This window comes from Cavia porcellus, unplaced genomic scaffold (genome assembly GCF_034190915.1).
Source record: "Cavia porcellus strain 051 isolate PalLab524CR breed Dunkin Hartley unplaced genomic scaffold, mCavPor4.1 scaffold_29, whole genome shotgun sequence".
NCBI lineage: Eukaryota > Metazoa > Chordata > Mammalia > Rodentia > Caviidae > Cavia > Cavia porcellus.
In genome coordinates this window covers 9,499,081-9,521,261 of record NW_026947512.1, presented here as the reverse complement: position 1 = coordinate 9,521,261, position 22,181 = coordinate 9,499,081, and the positions used below count along the sequence as shown (strand labels likewise).

The 22,181-nt window shown below is 36.4% G+C and overlaps 1 protein-coding gene across 1 annotated transcript in view; it reads left to right on the top strand.

Moving 5' to 3' along the window:
• Pappa2 (pappalysin 2) overlaps positions 1 to 22,181 on the top strand; it is a 253,321-nt gene that overhangs the window by 70,547 nt on the left and 160,593 nt on the right. Inside the window, exon 4 of the mRNA XM_003474655.4 lies at positions 14,619 to 14,764. Within this exon, the coding sequence (XP_003474703.3) occupies positions 14,619 to 14,764 (146 nt within the window). The remainder of the gene's footprint in view (positions 1 to 14,618; positions 14,765 to 22,181) is intronic.

Below are 22,181 nucleotides of genomic sequence, written 5' to 3'. Positions count from 1 at the left end.
GAAAGAAAGTGGCAAAGCCCAGCTGAATCTAGATCATTTTAATTCAGAGCTACAGGTTTTATCACTTCTTATTCCATCCCCCAGGAATTTAAACAGAGTTTAAGGGTTTTAGTACAAGAGGTTTCAGGACTTTCAACTTGCATTTAGAATAAGGCAGGGAGCACATTCCTCTCCTTTGCTTCATGAAAAGCAAGTGGAGGAACCATTCTTTCACATAAAACTCAGCTGGCCTGAGTCGCCTCCTCATTTTGGGGCTTCTTGATGATGAAGGCTGGAAACCACTCAAGTGTGAGCAGGAGCAACATGAAAAGTTTAGGAGGTCTGGGGGTATGTAGGCACTGTACATCAGAAGCAGATCGAATACTCACACAGCTCCCAGGGTTTGCCATTTGGGTCTATAAGTAAATTGCTACTTTCCTCTGTAAGCAAATTTGGGTAAAATTGTGAAGCAGGAAGGATTTTATGTTTCCAGAATTTCCTTTGTCATTCCACAAATACTTCACTTTTTGAGGCAGAGACTAAGTCATCATTCTCTCCACAGGAATGGCTGTGAATGAATGATATGCAAAAGTATTTGCCACCAAGAGTAAATATCTGAGGGGATCATGATTGTTAGTTGTCCATGGTTTTTTGCTATTTCAATGACAGTAATTGCAAATGATATTTGATTGCATATTAGGTTCAGTAAAAAAATTCATGTGGATAGAAAATAGTACAATACCAGCCTATCAAAACTCAGACTATGCTCCAGTTATGCATTGTTTACAGACAGTCATAGAAAAATAATACAAGCAATTACATTAAATATCAATGATAAGATTCTTTAGGCATTAGAATTTGGATACTAATTTTCAACTTTTTTTCAAACTGAGGATTAAACCTTGAACTTCTCACACGCTAAACAAGAATTCTACCACTGAGCTATAGAACTCCAGCCATTTTATCCTCTGTTTTAGACAGGGTCTTGCTAAATTTCTCAGGCTGATCTCAAATTGGAGGGGGGTGGTTGGTACTGGGGTTTGAACTCACAACCTTGCACTTGCCAGGCAAGCATTTATGCCACTGAGCTAAATCCCTGACTCTGACCTCAAATTTGTAATCCTCCTTCTTTAGCCTTCTAAGGAGCTGTTCCACCACTCCAGGGATTTAATTCTTATCTTTTTTATTCTAAATTATTGATAATGCTCATGTATTTTTATAATAAAAAAGAAGACATTACATAGGAGTTGCTCAAGCAAAAGGACAAAACCACTAAACTATACAATTTGGTGTGGGATGAGAAATGTAACTTGCTTGATGCTGCTGGAACCTAAAACATCATGAGTGAGACGGAAGCTAAAACATGAGTGAAACAGTGGCAAGAGGCGAGGTGGTGGCAAGCAACAGCACTAGTTGGTCAGATTCATGACTTGGATAGATTTCTGCAGCAGCTGCGTAGTTAACTGTTTGGAAACAAAACTGTGAACAAGAACACAGAAGACCATTGCTATAGTCTGTAGAGGAAAATGGAGTTGAAAGTAATTAATAAGTAAAATAGGTAAATTTTACTGCGTGAGTATATGTTATATGATGAGTATATATTGAGTGAATGAGGAGGGAAAAGGCTGACATTCAAGTTTCTACCAGGCATGAAAGGAAAAAAATAACTAGATACCTGGAGCCACATATGGAAACACTTGTCTTACGTCTAATCTTTTAGAACCATGGCTGTGACATTCCTTAATTTTTTGACAGTGAAGAAATCTAATCATAAGATGGCTAAAAAAAACTTGATCTGCTTATTGGCTTCTTTTGTCATTTTGTCTAACACTCATTAAGGGAATTATTTATTACTTTACACTACAGGAAAGAAAACTTAGGCTAAATATTGTGTCCAGTTTATATAGCTAGTAAGTAGCAAAACTGGATTATCATTCTTGGCTGTATGAATTCAGATCAATGTTCTAGAAACATACCTTAGTATAAAGAAGGGGTCCCAGAGAGTAAATGTTTAGGCATTGTGGGTTGGTTGGCTACATAGGACATATGGTTTCTCTTGCATTTTTTCATTTCTGGATTTTTTTTTTTACCGTTGTTTCAGCTAGAAAAATATGAAAATCATTTTTAGTTCACAGACTATAAAAAAATTGCCACATACTGGATTTGGTTCATAATTTGTGTAATTCTTGTCTAGAGTACACACATACACACACACACACACACACACACACACACACACACACACACATACCCTACACAGGGGCCTTTTGTCTATTGTGGTGAAAATGTATGTGGGGCGAAAGAATAAAATTGAGAAATCACATAGTTCTAAGTTTCCTGGGGAAAGGGAAATCCAGCTGGAATTGAGTAGCCATGGTAAACACAGGGAGACCACAAGAGTATGAGTCATCACTAAGCCATAGTCTGAGTACGAGCACTCAGCCAAGTGATCCTCAGATAGCTTCAAAACATTAATGTCAGCGGGGAGACAGGGTGAAGAATTTAGGAGAGGAAATGTGCTTTCTAGATAGATCATGGGGCCCATCCTTCTGGACAAGCAACCACGACAGAGTGGCTGAACGAGTGTGTTTTTCTGAGCACTAGCTCTCAGAGAGAGAAGAGGAGAAACAAGTCTGGGGAGGAGGGGTTGGAGCAGGAAGGGGCGGAGGGTGCCTCTGTGCGTATTCAAAATTCTCTTCCCTCTATCATCGTAACATTTGCAGCTTTCAGATGCACAGGAATGATCTACCATCCTTCTGGAAAAAAATTAGTTTACAGATGATAATGCAAAAGGAAAACAAAAATTCTCCTGTCAAAAACTCAGTGTAGTTACTAGGAGAATATACATTAAGTACCTGTCAATGTATGACGTTTGTGTGCTTCTGAGAATTTAGCAGGGAAGAAAGTAGAATTAGAAGTCTTCTGTCCACTGAGGCAGGATGAAAAGTGAGTCTCAGTTACAGTCTTAAGTAACTTCTGGGGACATTGTAATAATCACCATCTAAAAGTCCCAGAGACTCTTCATGAAACAGATCTTATTTTGTATCTTCTCACAGCCAGTAAGGCTTGTCCTTAAGTCTATGAGTGAATGAAATTTTTAAATATCTACTTTATTATCTGTTTTTTTTCACGTAACTGTTTTAACCAAGGAAGTCAAATATTGATGCAAAATGCTTACTTTATGCATTATGATCTGCACTTGCCACATTAAAAATTTTTTTAATTCCTTTTTGAGACTCACTACTGAGAAATATTTAGTCTATCGCTGAAAGCAAGATTGCATTAAGGTTAGAGAAAGAAATGCAGAGCCAGAAAGTTCAAGATTCAGATCTAAGCTTTTCACAAGCTACTTGCACAACGCGACACAGGGTGCTGACAGAGTGGCCAGGCATGAACCCAGTGTGCACTCAGGGGTTGGAAGAGAAGTCAAGGAGACCTCCTGGAAAAGGCAGCACTTATAACACTAACTCTTGGTAGATGAGCCGCTGGTAGAAACTTACACAGAAAGAAAGCATTCTAAGCATGGAAAAAATTTTGTGCAATTTTGTGGAATCAGGAAAAATATAACACTATGGTAAGACCATCAAGGAAGTGAACGTGGAGCGTGGAACCAGATAATAAAGGACCTTGAACATTTACCATGCCATATGGATTTTGTCCCAAGTGCATTGGGGCACTATTGTTGAGGTAAAGCAGGAAACAGCTTGGTTTGACTTTGTGAGGAAGATGGAAAAGACTGGAGAAAGACCAGCTGATGAGTATCTTGGTCAATAAACCATGACAGAGAGTATGTTGGCTTAAAGTGAGCACAGAGTGGCCAGGTAAAGGGAGAGATTTTAGAATTATTCAGAATGTAGAACTCACTGATTTTGGTGGTTCATTGGATATACAACTCAGAAAGAAAATGTAACTTAGCTATTCCTTTCTAGGGCTCTAAAATTAGGCATAGAGTGATGCTGATGTTTGTCTTTATGATGGGAAGCATAAAAATAATTTAAGAGGGGCATTTAGATATGTTGAATTTGAGGCCATATAGACATCTCAGGAGCCACATTCATCAGACAGTTACATATATTTGTAGTGCCAAGGGTTAATCAGGAGTGTTGTTTCCTCATAGCCAAATGAAGAGACCATGTACAGAGGTGTCAGGTCCAGCAGGTAAGGAAAGAAATGTGTTATCTTTACATCTTGGCAACTTCTAAGCAGGATTAATATCTGGAGATGTGAGCTTTGAAGTATTAACTCATAAATCCCATTAACTACTATTCTTATGTCTTCCTAGTAAGCTATTTGGTTTCTTATTCTCCTGCAATGTGTATTTCATCACTGTGGAATCTTCTGAGGTCTTTGTCCCCATCACTTGGCTTCCCACTGTGGATCAGTCAGCTCTTACTTCACTAAGAACGTAGCATAGGCTAGAGGACTGTTCCTCCAGGTGATGCCCTCAACAGATGTCAGTCCTCTTCTTCCTTCCCTTCTCCCCTTCTATTGCATGACCATACATTCCTCTGTCTTCAAGGGGGTTTTCAGTGAGTGGAGCCTGAATCAGGAATTCGGATTTATGTGATTTCCTGAAGGGTTCTTTAGCAGAGAGCAATGAGGAAACAAGAGAAGTGAGGGTAAGGGACAAAGCGAAGACAGAATTTCAGCTGGAGTATAATCTCACCAACCCTGGATCTCTGGAAGCTCACAAGTGTGAACTGCACTATAGATTTTGCTAGATTTTGAGGCAGAAGGGTTTTTTGTTTCCTTCTGTTAGTCAGCCATTGAATGCTACTTCCCATGAAGAGATGAATGACCTCTTTAGCTGGTCGCAATTTGGTGAAGGGAATTCTCTAAAGAAAAGGATAAGCTGACTATCAGCCACTGGCTGGGGGGTGCCATACCAGTTTGGGTAACATCATGGGTCTCCACCATACTCTGTTGAAAGTGGATCTCTGCATCATGTTACCTCAGTTATCTGTACTGTTTTATTGCTCTTCACTCTCTTTTCTTTGTCTTCTTTCTATTCAACTGATTTGGTAATTCTTGAGTTTCCTACAGTAAAAACTTTCCATTCGCCTCACCATGCTGACTTATCTCCTCTACCCCTCCTCACCGTCTTCCTTTGCTGCCAAAGCTCTATGGCCTCGGTCTATGGCCATCATCTCCTTCCACATGCTCATTCACTCTCCAACCCACTGCAGTCTGGTTTCTGTCTCTACTGTTCTTCTGAAATTACTTTTGTCAAAATTACCAACTTTCTCTTTATTTCTACTTCTGATAGACACTTTTCTGTTCTTCTCTTACTTCAGTTGCCAAGAACATTTGGAATGATCTTCTCCCTTGGCTTTGGAAAGGCCAACTCTGCTGGATTTCTTCCTATTTTTTCATCACTCTTTCTCAGATGTCTTTGTTATTTTCTTTTCCTCCTATTATCCCTTAAAATTTGCTATTCCTCAGAGTTTATTCTCTGCCTTCTCTGCACACTCTGACACCTTTTCTTTGGCTAGACAAAATTTTTGGTATTCTCAGAAAAGATCTTTCCTTCATTGTCTCAAGAACTATTGTTTATGCTTATAAATATCTCTCAAACCCAACTGCAGCCTTTTAGCTGTCTTCTCTGTGTCTTGTTATTCACCCTGAAATTCATACATCATGTATTCTCAGGAGCAAAATTTCTAAAAGCAAATTTTAATCATGTCCCTTCCCTGCTATATTGAGTCTAAAATGTCTTACCATGGTGTGTGAGACCTTTCAGCACCTTAAGAGTGTAAGTATTGATTCTGAGAACACATCTCCAACACCCCACAACCTGATACTCCTGGGCATGGCCTCTCCTAGCACTGTGGACATTTCCTGCTAGAGCATCTGCCTATCACTGCTGTCGTCAGGGCCATGATTAGACCACAGATTCTATGAGGCTACAAACATACTCTGGTCTTGTTCAGCCTTGAATCCTAGCTGTTTAGTGCAAGATCTGATAGTTAGTGGTTGCTTAATAAATTCTTTCTGAATTAATATGTGTATTGCCCTCACTTCTAAAGTCAAAATGCAAAGGATTTCCGGCTATCGCAACTATAGGATCCACTCACTTCTCCCATTTCAGTAAACTAGAAATTTGAGAGTTTAATTTGGTACATATGAATTATTAAAGATAACTGCTTTCTGGGAATTGTATGAGTATGCGTGTATACATGTGTGACATATTACTTAAACAATATTTCTCTAAAAAACAACACAAACTGGATGGTTTACCCAGCGGGAGTTAATTGCCTCATGGTTCTTGTACTCTAACTCCAAGGTAAATGCGTTGGCAAGGTTGGGGAGAATCTGTGGAGGCCTCTCTCCATGCTTCAGGCAGATCCAGGCTGTCTTTGAGTTGCAGAACAGGTTCTCCCTGTGTCTATCATCTTCCTTCATTCACATCTCTCTCTGTGATCATATTTTCCCTTTCCATAAGGACACAGTCGGAGTGAATTACAGCCCAACAATCTGACCTTGATCGTCTGCAAAGTAACAGGTACTGGAGGGGGGAGGGGACGGGACTTCAACACATTTTGGAAGGATACAATCTCACCCATAACAATGGTTATCGCATTAGACATGTTCAAAAAGTATGAGAAAATAAAAATGGAAGATACAGATAAAAATCACTTATTTCAGATAATCATTGAAATAATGAAAATGTATCAGATCTTTAAGAATAATAACTTGGAGTTGTGAGAGATGGTTCAATTTAACATTCTGCTTAGCAGAAGATTTTTCTCATTAACATGTCTTCCAAGTGGTCCTTTAGATTCTGCTTGCTTTTTTCCATTAAGAAGTCTCTTCTTAATTAAAATTTAGAATAGTTTCTGTATTTGAAAACATAATATGGTACTTTATACTCTTTTCTTTGGTCCCAATTCTTCTCTCAGAACTACAAAGAATTCAATTATCATTATAATTGAATTACAAACATTTAAATAGAGTTTTCAGGCTGTACCCACCTCAGCCCTGCCTTTTTGACTCAAGATGTACAAGAAATTGTACTCAATTTCTTCTACCTTTCTTTGCATGGCATTGTTGTCTGATTCTCTCCTTTTGTGCATACCTCTTCTGGGCATGCGTGTTAAGGTTCTACAGTCCTTAGCACTGTAGGCAACTGAATTCTGAATACATTATTTTCTCTGTTAATCAGTGGTAAACTCAAAGTTCCTAATGGTGTCTTTTAGCAATTGTTATTATCAATCTTCACATATATGCTTAAATACAGATTTTATATTGGAAGCTTTTGAAGTTTACCTTTTGTGCTTATTCTCACGTTTATAGACTTTTGAGATCTATTTGAGCATCTATTCTGCCATCCAATATTACTTCTCTTAAATTGTCATTTGTAAATTTTAAAAAACTATGTGGCACAATTACTTGGTAGATAATAGTTAAATTGTTGATTGAAGTAGAAGTAAATACAAAAGTATGGATTGAGCTCTTAAAAACCTTTTGGACAGCCCCAATATTTGATATAAGTTGTTATGTGTTTCCAATCTCCTTTTAAGGAGATATTTATCAAACATGTCATGAGATATTTATCAATTATTTGGTTGAATTAAAGTATACCTTGTCCAAGAAATCATTCTGCTCTAGGAAATTCGACAAAACAACCAAAGCAACAATGAAAGGAATGAGCATGATTTTGCACAGCTCTTTCTTTTTCCAGTGAGGTTATGGTAGTTTCAGCATTTACCTCTTTGTTATTTAAATAATAAAATTTATTTAATTAATAATATCCTTCAAATAACTATTTCTGGGAATTGACATGGAGCTCAGTAATATGTGATATTCAAATGTCTGCCAGAAGTTGAAATATTTGTTGGTCTTCAGTCTTTATGTAGCTCCATTATTCACAAAGGTTAGTATTAATTGTTATTGTTATATAAGCACCAAACAAGTCCTTTTTGGACTTTAGGGTATGATTGTTATGATGCCAGAACCTAACTTCTTCAAAAAATAGTCTCCAACTGTTTCTTCAGTCAACTAAAACTTCTAGGTGACTATCCCTTAAATATATCTCCTCTGATTTTTCCACTTGGAAATAAAACTCAAGTATTGAAAATACAGCACTGGAATATTGCATCTGAATTAGTCAAAATACGCTTTGCTAAAAATAGAAATCACTATATCTATCTTAACAACAGCAGCAGCAACAACAAAAAAGAATTAAATTCAAAAATTAAGTTTCTTAAGAAATGTTTTTAAGGTCTGGAGTACTTGTCTGAGGTCAGGCATCAGGAGTCTCCTTCAGAACAATACTGTGCAACTGTCGTGCAAGTTGACCAGAAGTTGCCTACTGCTGGATGGATCTTTTCTGATAACTCACAACAATCTCCCCATCTCAAAGTCTATGTGCTATCACATCTGTAATGGCACATGATGACACATATTCCCAGTTACAGGGATAATGATGTAGGCATCTTTGAGTGCATTATTCTACCTACCACTGAAGGTACCAATGTGCTACAGTTTGAGCCTGATCAGTCTATAGTTAGTTCTTCTATTTCAACCTTGAGTTCTTATAACACTTAAATGCTTCTAGGGAAAATTCTGTTTTACTTCCAGCAGTATTAATTGCTATAGGACTTAGAAAATCAGAGTTAATATGTTGGTGTAATAAGTCTCGCTAGTTTTTCCACATTTGAATTTTAAAGAAAAAAATATATTTGTGGTTTATGACATCCTGGAGATGCTGATGTCTGGACTCCTTTTTGGCCCTCAGATGGAAAACTCAATTACATTGAGGAAATGGAGGGAAGGGAAGGAAGAAGGAGGGAGGGATTCTAGACTTTTTACTTGTGTCATAGAGAGGTTGATAATTCAGAGGGGGACCCAGGAAGACAAATGGGACAAGGAAGATTGTTCTAGGAATGGAGAGCTAGAAATGAAATGAATATCCTGCAATCAGTCAAGTGAATCAATGCAGTCACATAGTCTGTGGATCTAAACCAGATTACATTGCCATTAACTACCAAATAACATTAGCCACTGCATAACTCTAAACCCTTTTGTTCATGTATGGTTCCATATTTCTAATATTTCTGTGAGTCTGCAGAAGTATGGCCTTATGATTCCATATCCATCGCATTCTGTGCTTGTAGTGTTTGGAAATGCTTTCTACCTTGCCCACACATTTTCAGTATCTTTTTAATGGTGTTCTGCTCTCACAATGTCTCTGAGGAGCAGCTGATGTTCAACTGCAATCCGAGGCTGTAAACTGCTCAAATGCTGGAGTGGGGCTGTAATGGAGACACTGGCTCTCATCTCAGTGAGCACCATAGATTTTTATTAGACTTAAAGCCAAATTGCTTGTATAGTCTGGGATTCATAAATGTTATCATTCAGACCTCTAGTTTCTTCCTAAGCAGTTCAAGTGTCTAGTTTGTAAAATAGGGTAAATACCAAAATACATTAGATTCCTCACCTTGACCTTGACTTTTCATCTTTCCAGGACAAAGGCATATGTTTCCTCTGTATTTAACCCAAACCTCACCCCTCCTTGCAAATCTCATAGAAAAATATCCATAGGTTCTTGAAGATGGACTATTATTTCAGATACTGAAATTCACTGTGCCTGAATCTCTTTTGTGTTAAAGTAGAACCACTCATCACATTGACCTGTTGATTTCAAGATGTCTGGGTAAACTAGGTAAAGCCATATTTTTGAAAGAGGGAGAAAAGAATCTAATATTGGAAAAGAAGTAGAACTGGATACATTTTCATGTTTGAGAGTTATCCAAACAATATTGATGCTTCATAATTGAAGAGTAGAAGAGTTTCCAGTGGTGAACACTGAGAGTGAGAAAAGTATGGGCAGGGTCCATGAGAAATAAATTTAAGAATTAGAAGTAGGGTGAAGGATGGGAAAGAACCCACATCAGAAACTGAGAATTGGTGGTCTCAAAAGTAGGAGCAAAACATGGAAAAAACATGCATTTCGAAGAGAGCAAAAGAAATACCCTGAAGAAGAAAGAAATAACTATTAATATAAAATATAGCAGAGGATGATTGAATTTTTAATGTTGGGGTAAGGAAAATTAAGATATCATTGAAAAATTTAATGAAAAGGATATTGATAAAGTGAAGCAGATGAAAACCATGTTATAATGTGATTATGGGGTGCATAAAAAGAAATAAATGGGAGATGAGAAAATTATTCTTTTAGGAAGTTTGAATTGGAACAGAAAAAGGAAAAAGAGAGGGTGTTAGTTATAGTTTGTTCAGAAAACCTCATCCTGTGGGACCAGAGGAAAAAGAACAAAAATAGGTAAGGAAGTTAAGTAAATTGAAATGTGTGGGGCTGTGTGTGTGAGGGGCAGTGATGAAGTTTTTAAAAGAATGGCTATGATTTTATTATCAAAGAAGGAGGAACGACCCTCTGCCGAAAGTCAGATGAATGGCAGCTGGGAGGAAAGAAGGAAAGAACCCTGAAGATTTCAAATAATCCCCGGAAAGGAGGTAGTTATACACACATACTAGTACAGACAAGTGGGTCTAAAGATCTACGTGAGATTAGAAGTAAAAAAAATAATGTAAGAAAGGTGTGGTGAGAATAGCTGGCACAAGGGAATGGAGTTAAGGTCATCAGAAACAAAGAAGGCAAGAAGCAGACTGTTTTCAGTGGACGTTTCACATAAATGTTGGTATTTCCTAAGGTGATGACAGGAGCTAGGGTGAAAGGGAGCACAGAGCCAGATGTTGAAGCTCTTGATGCTCACGGAGTCACTGGAGTTGGGAAATGAAAAGAAGTGGAAAGTGCTTGGTGATGCAGTGCGATGATACATGTCTACAAACAGGACATATTTAGCCAGACAGGAGAAAATTAAGATTCTGTGGTTGTAATGGTCAGTGGGGAGGAAGGCAATTGGGGCTTTTGAGGGTCTACAAGCCCCACGGTGAGGGTACAGTGAAAGGGCTGGGGAGCGGGTGGAAGTGGCTGCTCACTGACAGGAGAAGTATTGGTGACAGAGCAGATAGTGGAAAGGGACGGCAGTGGGAACCCTTCTGTGTATTTAGGAAAAGGGAAACAGTTTGCAATGACAGGAAAGTTTAGGTTTCACCAAACCAATCTTTTAGCATTGGCAGAAGTCGCTTTGGTGAGAACTGGTTGGGATGGAAACATCAGTTTTATTCTCATGGAGGCAGCCTTCTCACTTTCAGAGTGCAGTCAGGCTCCTCCTGATGGCGGAGTGGGATTGCTCTGAGATTGGATAGTGACACTATGGGTCCCACTCTCAGGGTGTTTATTTATCCCTTACGTCGTGTGTTTGCTTTTTTTTTTTTTTTTTTCCCAATCACTGGAGATTGAACCCAGGTCCTTCAGGTTGAGCTGTATTTCCAGCCCTTTTCTATATTTAATTTTGAGATAGAGTCCTGTTAGATCACCTCAGCTATGTTTAAACTTGCTATCCTCTTGCCTCAGCTTCCTAGAGGATTGGAATTCTAGGGATGTGCCACCACGTCTACTTTATGTTGTATTTTTCAACACACCAATTGTTGATAATGGTTCATCTCTCTTTAGATAGCTCCAAATCTTTTTCTTCTTTATGGCCCCCTTCTTGGGTTATTTCTATGAATCTATATAGGGATTATTTGACCAATAAACTTGAACTCAAGGCATCACCTGTTTATGTAGTCACACACTAAGTGAGAGTGGGGGCTATGTGTACACTTAGACACTGTGCTATGACCAGGGATCAGTGGCCAGGAGGCAAGGCTGAAATCAGAGTAAGGCATGTGAGTGTGGGAGACAGTGAAACAGTGCACTTAACGCTGGACAGAGGACAATCCAGTCCCGGAAGTCACAGTCATAGCATGGGAAAGTCTGTGTTTTCTTCCAGGGGAGCCATCGGTAAGAAAAATTTGAAATGCCCTCCACATCATAGAAAGCCTGCTTCTGACACCATTTTTATAAAAATCAAGACAAAACTTTACTTTGTTGGATCAGAAACCAGGGAGAAGTATAGATAAAAAATATCTCTTTCTAGAGTATGGAGAATCTGAATAAAGGTGGATCCTTATAGAATGTACTCTAGTGCAGTTTATCCCTTTAAATGCATAATTCAATCAGTTCATTATCATTAGAGATTTTACTGCGTTTGTGAATGTCATTTCACTTTCTCTTGGATATTAAGCTCATTTGTCTTTTCAGTAGTAATTTCTGCAGCAAGATATTAAGTTTAGAGGTTAAGATCTGTGTCTACTTTTTTCCATAAGTCTAAGCCAAGCTCTGGTCATACTACTTGAGAAGCTGACATTTATCTTCATTAGTCTTGAATAACTATTGCATTGCTGTGGGCAATTCTGCATGCAAAACGCATTCACTGATTTTGAATGTTGTCTTTCACCCTCTGGTTTAGAGAATAATCCAGACAACAGAGTTGTTTCCAACAAAACAAAGCTTTCTTCTATCAGTACAATTAATGGAGATTTCCAACTGTCTTTGGTTTTGAAATGTATTTCCTACTTTTGACTTGCTGATTATTTTCTATATTTCTGTGGAGTGCAGGAATCTGAGCAGCCACACCCAGCTTGCCACCAGTATGACATAAACACTTTCATCTGGAAGGGTAATTTATGACTGGGAAGAAATTGGGCAAGGAAGAAAAGAGAGATGAGTAGAACCCACTAGGGAGCTTGGTGTGGTGGAAGAGGCCTCTTGGAGGGTGCTCAACAGAAATGAACAGAAATGCTGGGTTGAGAAAGGACAGACAGATGGTGGCCAAAACTGGTAAATGGCAGACAGAGAAGCCAGTAACACACAGATAGCCCAGGGAAACCATGCCAGGAACAGCAGGATTTGGGAAAGCAAAGGAGGCTAAGAAAGAGAAAAACTCTTCAGTTACCAACTTCCAAGTTAATTGGAAAACTGGACGAAGAACAGAGAATGGATATGAGAATTTTTCTTTCTTTAGATCCTGAGCTCAATGTAGTCTCAGTTTTTTCTCCTTTTCTTTTCTCTTCTCCCCTCCTCCCCTTTCTTCCTCTTCTTTTCTCTCTTCTCCTCCTCCCATTGCCCCTTCTCTTCTCGTTCTTCCTCTTCCCCTCTCTCTCCCTCCCTCTGTCCCTCCTCCCCAGGCCTAGTGAAATATCTCCACATTGAAGATTTACTTGATGTCATCATCACCCCAATCATCAGAAAAAAAAGAACTATAATTATTTTTAATAAACAAGAAGGGAAAAGGGAATGTGACTATTGTCCAGAGAAAACTAGGCGACAGTCCAAAAACATTGAGTCTCCAAGAAAGCAGTACAAGGAATATCCCTTTCATCATATCTGACGTCACCTTATGGAGTTTGGGTGACTTCTTGGGCATGAGAACTATTTTTCCAAGATATTATGTTAATAAAGTACTATTTTAACATTCTTTACTCATAAGCATTTTTAGTTCTAAAGCAAGACCTTTTTTTTTTCTTTATTTGCCTTCATGATTCTATTCCAAGGAATACAAAAAGAACTTTCTTTGGGATCCTTCTTTCTCTGGAGTCCCATGCCAACACACCTCACACATGGGGAAAGCAGATGGTCCCAACATCAGGGTTGGGAGGTGGTGCAAACAAGAGATAAGGTCATGCTGTCCCCATATGAGCTTCTAAATCGGGAGGCTTCAGCCCTTGCACCTTGTCTAGTAGAACAAACAAGAATCATAATCTTTTAACCAAGTTTCCATCCTGTGGAAGGACTGTACACCTGGCTGAAACTGTGACGGGAATGTTCCTCCATTTGTGAAGATCAGTTTGTAAGTGTAAAAGGTCACTGAGCACTGAGCTCTGGTTTAGTTCTTCCTTAAAATCACTGTTTGGTGGAGATGGAAAAGCTCTATTTACTTGTGATAATGTTTTAAGTTTCACTGATGCCAGGAAGCAGAAATTTTTTGATGGTATTTGAGTTTATAAAGAAACCAATCCCTGTTTCCTTTTTTTTTTTTTTATGGGTAATGGAGCTTGTGGTATTAATAGAGCTTTGTTTCTGTGCATAAATACAAGCATCATATTGCTCAGGGGTTTTAAAGATACCAATAAAGACAACTAGTAAGAATCCTAAGGTAGTAGAAGACTTTCTGTATATTAAAGACTGGAAACCAGAAGTGTATTTATAATTACTATTACACACAGTAGCTTTATGATGTCCTCTAGTACCGATAACTCATTCTCATCTTTACTACTTTAATTCAATTGCCCCTTTTCATCTAAAAGATGATGTTTGGAATATTCATATACTGATATAGTGTTTTAAATGGGCTTCCTATCAAAATAAGGATCAGGCACTATGAGGATAAGAATCAGTAGCTGATAAAAGCCCCCCCCCTTTTTTGGCCTGGGAATAATTCTCAAGATAAAAAAAAATCAGTACTATTGATAGTATTAGTGAATTTATCTTGAAGAAATAAGGTGAGTGATGAGAAGGATGCCAACTACTATATTCATTTAGATATTATAGTGTTTATAGATGTAAGCTACTACTTGGAATAAATACTGCAAATGTGTGTCGGTACTTATTTCTGGCCTCAGTGGCCCTCCAGAAGGCTATGCTGACTGATACGCCATTACAATGACCAGGTCTGCCTTTATTGTCCTAAGTGCCAATCTGTAGTATGACATTTTCTGTTTTGCATGTTCTTCAGGGCATACATGAGTGTGAAGGAGCTAAAGGAAGCCTTGCAGCTCAACGGTACTCATTTCCTCAACGTCTACTTTGCCAGCTCAGTGCGAGAAAACCTTGCAGGTGCTGCTACCTGGCCTTGGGAAAAAGAAGCTGTCACTCACCTGGGTAAGTGAAATGAGACCAAGCAGGACAGAAACCACAGTGAGGTCTTAATGGAGGTTATGAAAGTGGGGCTGGGGGGAAAAAGAAAAACAAAAAAATGTATTCAGTGAGTTAGCTGCTTAGAGTTGAGAATAACTTTGGGGAGAGTCTATTGAAATGTTGCAAATATAGGCTGGGGTTCAGCCCCTAATAAGCAAAACACATGCATACGTACCTACATATTTTATTTCAAATGATATTTTAATGTAAACAAATAGGAGGTATTAGAGCAGTGGAGAACACTGAGCATTTTAGATTGAATCTATATTGAAGGTACAAATGAACTGAATGCATGAAATCAGATTAATTTTATGTCTGAGAAAGCACCAAGGAGAATACTCTCAAGAAGGCAGCTAGATAATGAAACCTGGATTACAACGATTATCGTACCAGAAAACTGGTGGGCTTCTTGCATGGACTGGATTTTCAAGTAGATCTTGGGAAGTGCAGGAAAGAGCAGCTCACTTCAGAAAAGAGTAGACACCTTGACAATGAGTGCAATGACTGAACACTTATAAAACATAACCCCTTTTGTAGTCTTTTTTTCCTTATAAAAGGAATCTTACTTGTTAAACGATATGGGTCATCTAAGTAGCCTAATATCTGTGTGACAGAAGAACAATTATGAAACACAGTGTGTGTACATTTGCAGACTCTTTGACAGGATTACACCAAAATTTAATTTTTTACTGAATTACTACAATTGGAAGGATATTTCATGTTGGAAAGAGAACAGTTATAGAGACTGCAAAGCATTTTATAAATGATTTAAAAGAGGTCATGAAAAGGTCATCTTCTTAGTAATCAAACACAAAACAGAGAGGAATAAATAAAAAAGGAAGATCACATAATGATTTATATACCACATGATATGTATGATAAAGTCATTGTGACCCAGAGTGTGGAACACATTAAATTGACAATCAAAGGAAACATGAAGTAGTATCCAGAGGAAAGCTAATATTGTGGATTGGGAAGGGAGAAAGATGAGCGGTAGGTTAGCAATAGGCAACATATGTTATCCAAGGAAACAGCATGAAATGCCATGAAGTGAATCAGGTTGAGATCAAGAAATATAATATATAATATATAGTATATAGTATATGATATATATATATATATATACAATATATATATATATATATATATTTATATATATCAAGCTTTGGGAGATACAATAAAAAAACATAGATCCAAAAGGAAGCATATTAGTCAGACTTTGCTAGCATTCACAACTGGATTGTCTAGTCTCTATAGTATCTGAAATAATTTTAGAACTGTAGTAGTCCTTTTATCACTAAGCTCTGTATTTCGGTTCTCAGTACATGAGAAATCAAATTTATCATGTTATTGGTGACCTGAGACTGTCAAGGAAGAAGTGTTGTTTGTGCTGAGAGGTTCTTTTCAGGTAGTCCAAATAAGACCTGGTATTTCTAAGGATCCAATATTAACCATAGAATGAATTGAGACTCATTTGAAATTTTGTGAGTGGATAACCAGGGAAAGGCAGCTTGTTGGGTAGATTGAGCCATTTTGTTGGGCACGTCATAAAAGTGATTCATAGATAGTACTATAGAACATATAGTTTCAGAAAAAAATTTCAAAAAGTTGTCAGGGAAGGGCTGTAAGTTTTAGTTATATACTTCAAGATGGTTGGCAAACTGGAGATCCCCCTATATTTCCAATGAAATTTCAAACAAATCATTCTAGCCTTCATGGTGGCAGTGGGTGAATGGCTCATATTCAGATAATCCATTTAATGGCAAGATTATATGTTATCCTCATCACAAACAACAGGAGTTGTAATAGAGGGAATATAAAAAACAGTAAGAAAGTACTTCCCAAATTACCAAGGATAACTTTTTGTTGCAAAGAAAACATTTTTGCAAGGATAACTTTTTGATGTAAAGGAATCTTTTTTTACTTACAAAAAGCAGATTAAGATAAAAGAGGACATAACGAAACAGGTCAGAACAGTTTAAGCAACATAATGTTTCACCAGAAGACAATCTGACATAACAGTAGTTACCATAATGTCTTTTTCCTTGAAATATTTGAGTATACCTTTATATACTATAGTATCAAACATAAAAAGACAGTGTAAAACTATTCAAGAGAATGAAAGTATTACAGGATATTTAGAACCAACTAACAGAAAATGAACAAAGGTTACTATATTATCTCCTTGTTTATAAAATATTTTGTTTATACTATCACATATAAAATCCAATAAGATACAACATGATTAAAACCGATGGAGACAGAAAAACAAAAGCTTGATGGGACTTCAAAACAAAATGATACTAAATCATTGTAAAGGGATCTTGATAACAAAGTTTATATAGTCATGGTTTCCATGTGTCTTCTTTAAATTTATCTTTGGGACCAAATCTAAAACTTTAAACAATAGTCTTCTAGGCCATTATAGAGACAAATAGTGCCACTTGATAAGAATTTTTGGGCTGCAGAGTACTGAATAATTTCTAACTTTATTGGAGCTGGAACATTGGCAAGACTCATTAAGCTAAAAACACAGCTAGATAAACTACTTAAAAGTGGCTATTTAAAGACATCAGACAAGGGCCAAGGCAACAAGGACCTGAGGGTCCAATCCTAGGAGAAGAGTCATACATTGGAGGGAGTCCTACATATAGCTCAGTTTTTCCTTCCAGAGAAATTGCCAAATTCTCAGTGAAGAGAGTAGAGAAAAGATGTAGCCTAAAGCTTGATTCAGCCTCATTACTGGAAATATAGAAATTGGAGTGCAAGCTCAAGATCCCAGAAACATGAAAAACACAAAAGGGAAGTGGATTTTCTGTTGTGATTTTTCTTTTGCGATTCTTGGTAATTACTAAATTATACATTTTCGGAGCAGAGAAATGGCTAAAAAAATAAGTAGAAAGTAATCTAGGAGGTTGGAGAGCAACACACTGATTTCAGGAGGCTCAGCACAAGGGAAAGAAACTGGATTTGAGCCCCTGTTAAGGAAGAGGGGCTCTGAGACATCCCATTTGTAAGGGCAAAGAGAAATGGCCCAATTTACATGAAGTCTAAAACTCAGCCTGAGACATTCTGAGGTTTACTGGCTATGTCCCAAATGCCTAACAGAGGACAATTATGTATTTTATGGAGGAATACAGTGTCACAAAAAGCATCTACAATTTTCATGAATGATTTCTAACATTTCTACCAGTTACTCTAGATGATGGAGTCAAATAACAGTAACCCAAACTAAACTAAAAGACAAACCACATTCAGGTCCACAGATTACCCAGATAGCAGAGTTACTAGACACTGTCTTTAAGATACTTATGACTAATATGCAAAAATAGATAAGACATAGTTTACAGAGTTAGAATATATGAGTCTAGTGGAAAATTTAGAGCTAAAAATAACACTAGCAATTCAAATAAAGAAATTACAAAATGGAATTTTGAGCAGAAAAATTAACGACCTATAAATTTTTAGAAAATTAACAAAGTGAAGTTCAGGAAAGTGATGAAAACATACAAAAATCTTTAGAAAAAGTGAGATCTAATAAAAATTCATAATGTAAACTGAAGTTCTAGAAGAACAGAGAAATTGAGGCAGAGGAAATATTTACAGATAATTTCCAAGCATGTTGCACATTGACAAAAGATTTCAGATCTCAGATTTAAGATGTTATAAAACTCCAAACAAGATCAACTGCCAGGAAATTGCATCAGTATCTACAGACAGTGAATATGCTGAAATCAAAGACAAAGACAAAAATCTCAAAAATGGAACAAAAAGTTATACTACTTTAAAAAGTACAATAATATACCAGACTTCGTTGAGTATGAGTCATAAGACAACACACTGAAATCTTTTTTTAAATGCTAAAGAAAATATTTGCTATCTTAGAAGTCTATATTTGGAAAAAATATTTTAGAAAGAAAAAAGTTAAAAGATATATTTAGACTAGTAAAAATTGAGATAGTTTATACCAATGCTGAAAGAAAATATTGGAAAAAGTGATAAAAGCAGAATAAAAAACACCAGATAGAAGAAGAGAAATAAAAAACATATAATGATAATGTCCTTTTGGATTTAAAATGTAAGTTCAAAAAATAACACCAATATTACAAAGGGAGGGCAAAAGCACATTAAATTAAACAATTTAAGGATTTGTCAATCTTCGCTCATACCCAGAAAAAGTTCCTGACTTTATACTGACTAGACTAGACAGTAATAAATAAAAAGTGCATTTTGTAATCTTATCAATTAAAACTAATCCAATTATCTCTAATTAGAAAGGCAAGAAATAAAATTTAGAGAAAGCAACAAAGAATAAGAAAACAGGAAAATAACATGAGTAGATGCAAAATAAGATAGTCTCACAAGCCTAACATTAGTGATTACATTTATTATAAATGGACTAAGTACATCAACTGAGATCCAAAAATTGTCAGATTAAAAATAAACTCCAGCTGTATGATATTTGTAACAGACACATCTGAAATAGAAAAACACAGAGTAGTTAGAAACGAAAGGATTGGAAAAGATATACAACACAAATATTAATCCAGACAAGGTAGTGTAGCTTTCTAAATCAGATAAAGTCAACTTTAATTGGTATTATTAGAAGTAAATTGAATTATGTTTATTATAAAAGAATAAATTCAATTAGAAAATGTAATCACTATAAATTTGGTTTAACCAGTAATGTGCCTTAAAACATAAAGCAATATTGATAAAAAAATAGACAAATCTATCATAGTTCGTGATTTTAATTTTTTCAGAAATGATAGAATAAACAATGAAGAGAAAGAGAGAGTAAAAACATGATTAAAAAACTTGACTGAATTATGAAATCAGATCTGTCTATTCACAGAGTAGAAGACCTATCATTTTCAGGTGTCATGAAAAATTTAACAAAGGAGTTCTGGACCAGAATGTAGATTTTGTGGGATTGAAACCTCAAAGCATTGTTCTGTCATCTAACAGGAAATACACTAGAAATCAATACTACTAAGACACCAAAATGGAGAAATTTCCCCATATTTGAAAATTAAGCAATATATTTTTGGTTATCTATTGGCTCAAGGAGCAAATTATAATGGAAACAAAATGTTCTAAACAAAATGATTATAACAATGTGGCATATCAATATTTATAACCATAAGAATCTCACGAAGAGGAAGATTTGTAACTTTGTGTAGTAGAAGGGAAGAAAGTCTCAAAATTTCCTTCTCAAAGGCAGCAAATAATAACTTTAAACTCGGAGGAAGATAGCAGAAAGTAACAAAAACAAGAAAACAAATAGAAAAACATTAACAGAGCAAAAAAATCTTTGGGGGAGGAAGAAGATTGACAAATCCTAGGAAAACATACACATCAAGAAAAAACGTATTACCACTGTTAGAGATAAAATATCAAACATCTACATAAACTGCCAATAAAACAGGCAGTGGTTATTTTTAACAAATAATGCTGAAGCAACTGGATGTACACAGGCTAACGCACACGAACTTGAACCTGAACCCCACAACTCACACAGAAATCAAACCTCTCCCTTATTCATTAAAAATCATTTAATTTTTTTATTTCTTTTTTAAACTAAGGGGAAAAAATAAAAAAAAAACTAGCAGGATATATTATAGTAACTTTTTTGATTTCCTATTAACTTGATTTGAAGTCCTGTAATACTCCCACTATCTTGTTTTGACTGATTAGACTCTGTTCCGCTCTGTATGATAGTATTAAGTATCAGAGTATAGACAACTACTTTGAAGGCAATAAGATTCACTTGATGCCCATTCTGGTTTGACTATTATCCTCTTCTTGAAGTTCTGTAAGGTTTACAATGTTTAGGTTTTATTGGACTTGTTCTCTACTGTTTTGTTCAACTTTGTAATGCCTAATGAGATAGACAATTCTTCTTAAGGAAGCAAGAGGCATGGTTGATAACCTTGTACTCTGTTTTTACATCATGTGCTATGTCTATCCTTGGTTTTGACTGACAGCTTTGTTTTATCATGTTTGATTTTATTCTCTTCCAAAAAAAGGTAATAAGATCTATGGGAGCAATAAAACGCAAAATGTGTAAATTTTGTTGTAATAAAGAGAGGAAAAAAAAAAAGTGCCCTAAAGAATACAACAGCAAGTGTGTTTAGGTGTGTTAAATAGATGACCACAGTAATGTTTTTGATTGGCTCATTGAACATAACTATTTGCAGTCTCACTATTTGAATGTTAACTTTGTATGCTTTGACGCTGTGACCTGAATAACCGTTTCAAAAATGATAGTGTGTAACCTATTAACTGGTGATATCTTACTGGCTTTTTTTATAGTTCTGTATTACTTGTACCCTTACACTGTTTTGTTTTGTTCTGTTTTTTTTCCTCTTTTTCCTTTTAAATAAAAAAAAATAAAACATAGGATTTAAATGTTTAAAAAAGAGAAAATTGTAGATCTTTTAGAAGAAAACATAGGAGAAAATCTTTAGGAGCAGGACTAAACAAAGTATTTGTATAGGTTATCAAAGACATAAAAGCAAAAACTGAGTAGCTGAATGTCATCAAAATTTAAAACTGTTCTGAGAAAAACTGTGAAGATACAAAGAAAACAACAGAGTTGGAAGAACTTTGCGAAGCACATAGCTGGTAACTGACTAGTGTCTGGTGTATATAAAGAATTTTCAAAACTCAACAGTTAACAAACATTTCAGTTAGAAATGGGCAAAGACACGGCCACTGTCCTAAGGAGGAAACCAAGTGGGAAAATAGGCTTGTGAAAGTGTTCGCCGTTATTAACCATTAGAAGTGCAAACTAAAATCACAGTGAGAAATCAGCATGCTGTTACATGAAGAACTAAGATAAAGCAGGAACAATACTAAATGCTGGCACACATGGAAAAGGAGTATCTCCTAGACATTGCTGGTAGGAAACTGATATATCGGAACCATTCTGAGTGTTTCCAACATTTCTCAGGAAACTAAATACAATCTTACTATATGTTCCAGTGATTGGACTCCTGGTATTGATCTCTCAGAACTGACAACACTGGTCCAATCAAATACTTCAAGCAAACTTCCTAAAAAGCTTTATATAATAACCCCATACTGGAAAGGGCATGTCCTTTGCTACTGAGTAGTTAATAGATCCACAAATGGAATATTGCTTAGCAGCAAAAAAGATCAAAATCTACATGAAACAACTTAGACAAATCTCAAGGGCAGTATGCTGAGAGAATATAAAGCCCATATCAAAAGTTATATATTGTATTAGTCCATTCAGGAAATGTTCTCAAAACGACCAAATTATAGAGATGGAGAACAAATTTGTAGCTGCCAGCAGCTAGGAATAGGGCAGAGATGGGTGGAGGGAGAAGGGTATACAGCTGTGCATATGACAAAA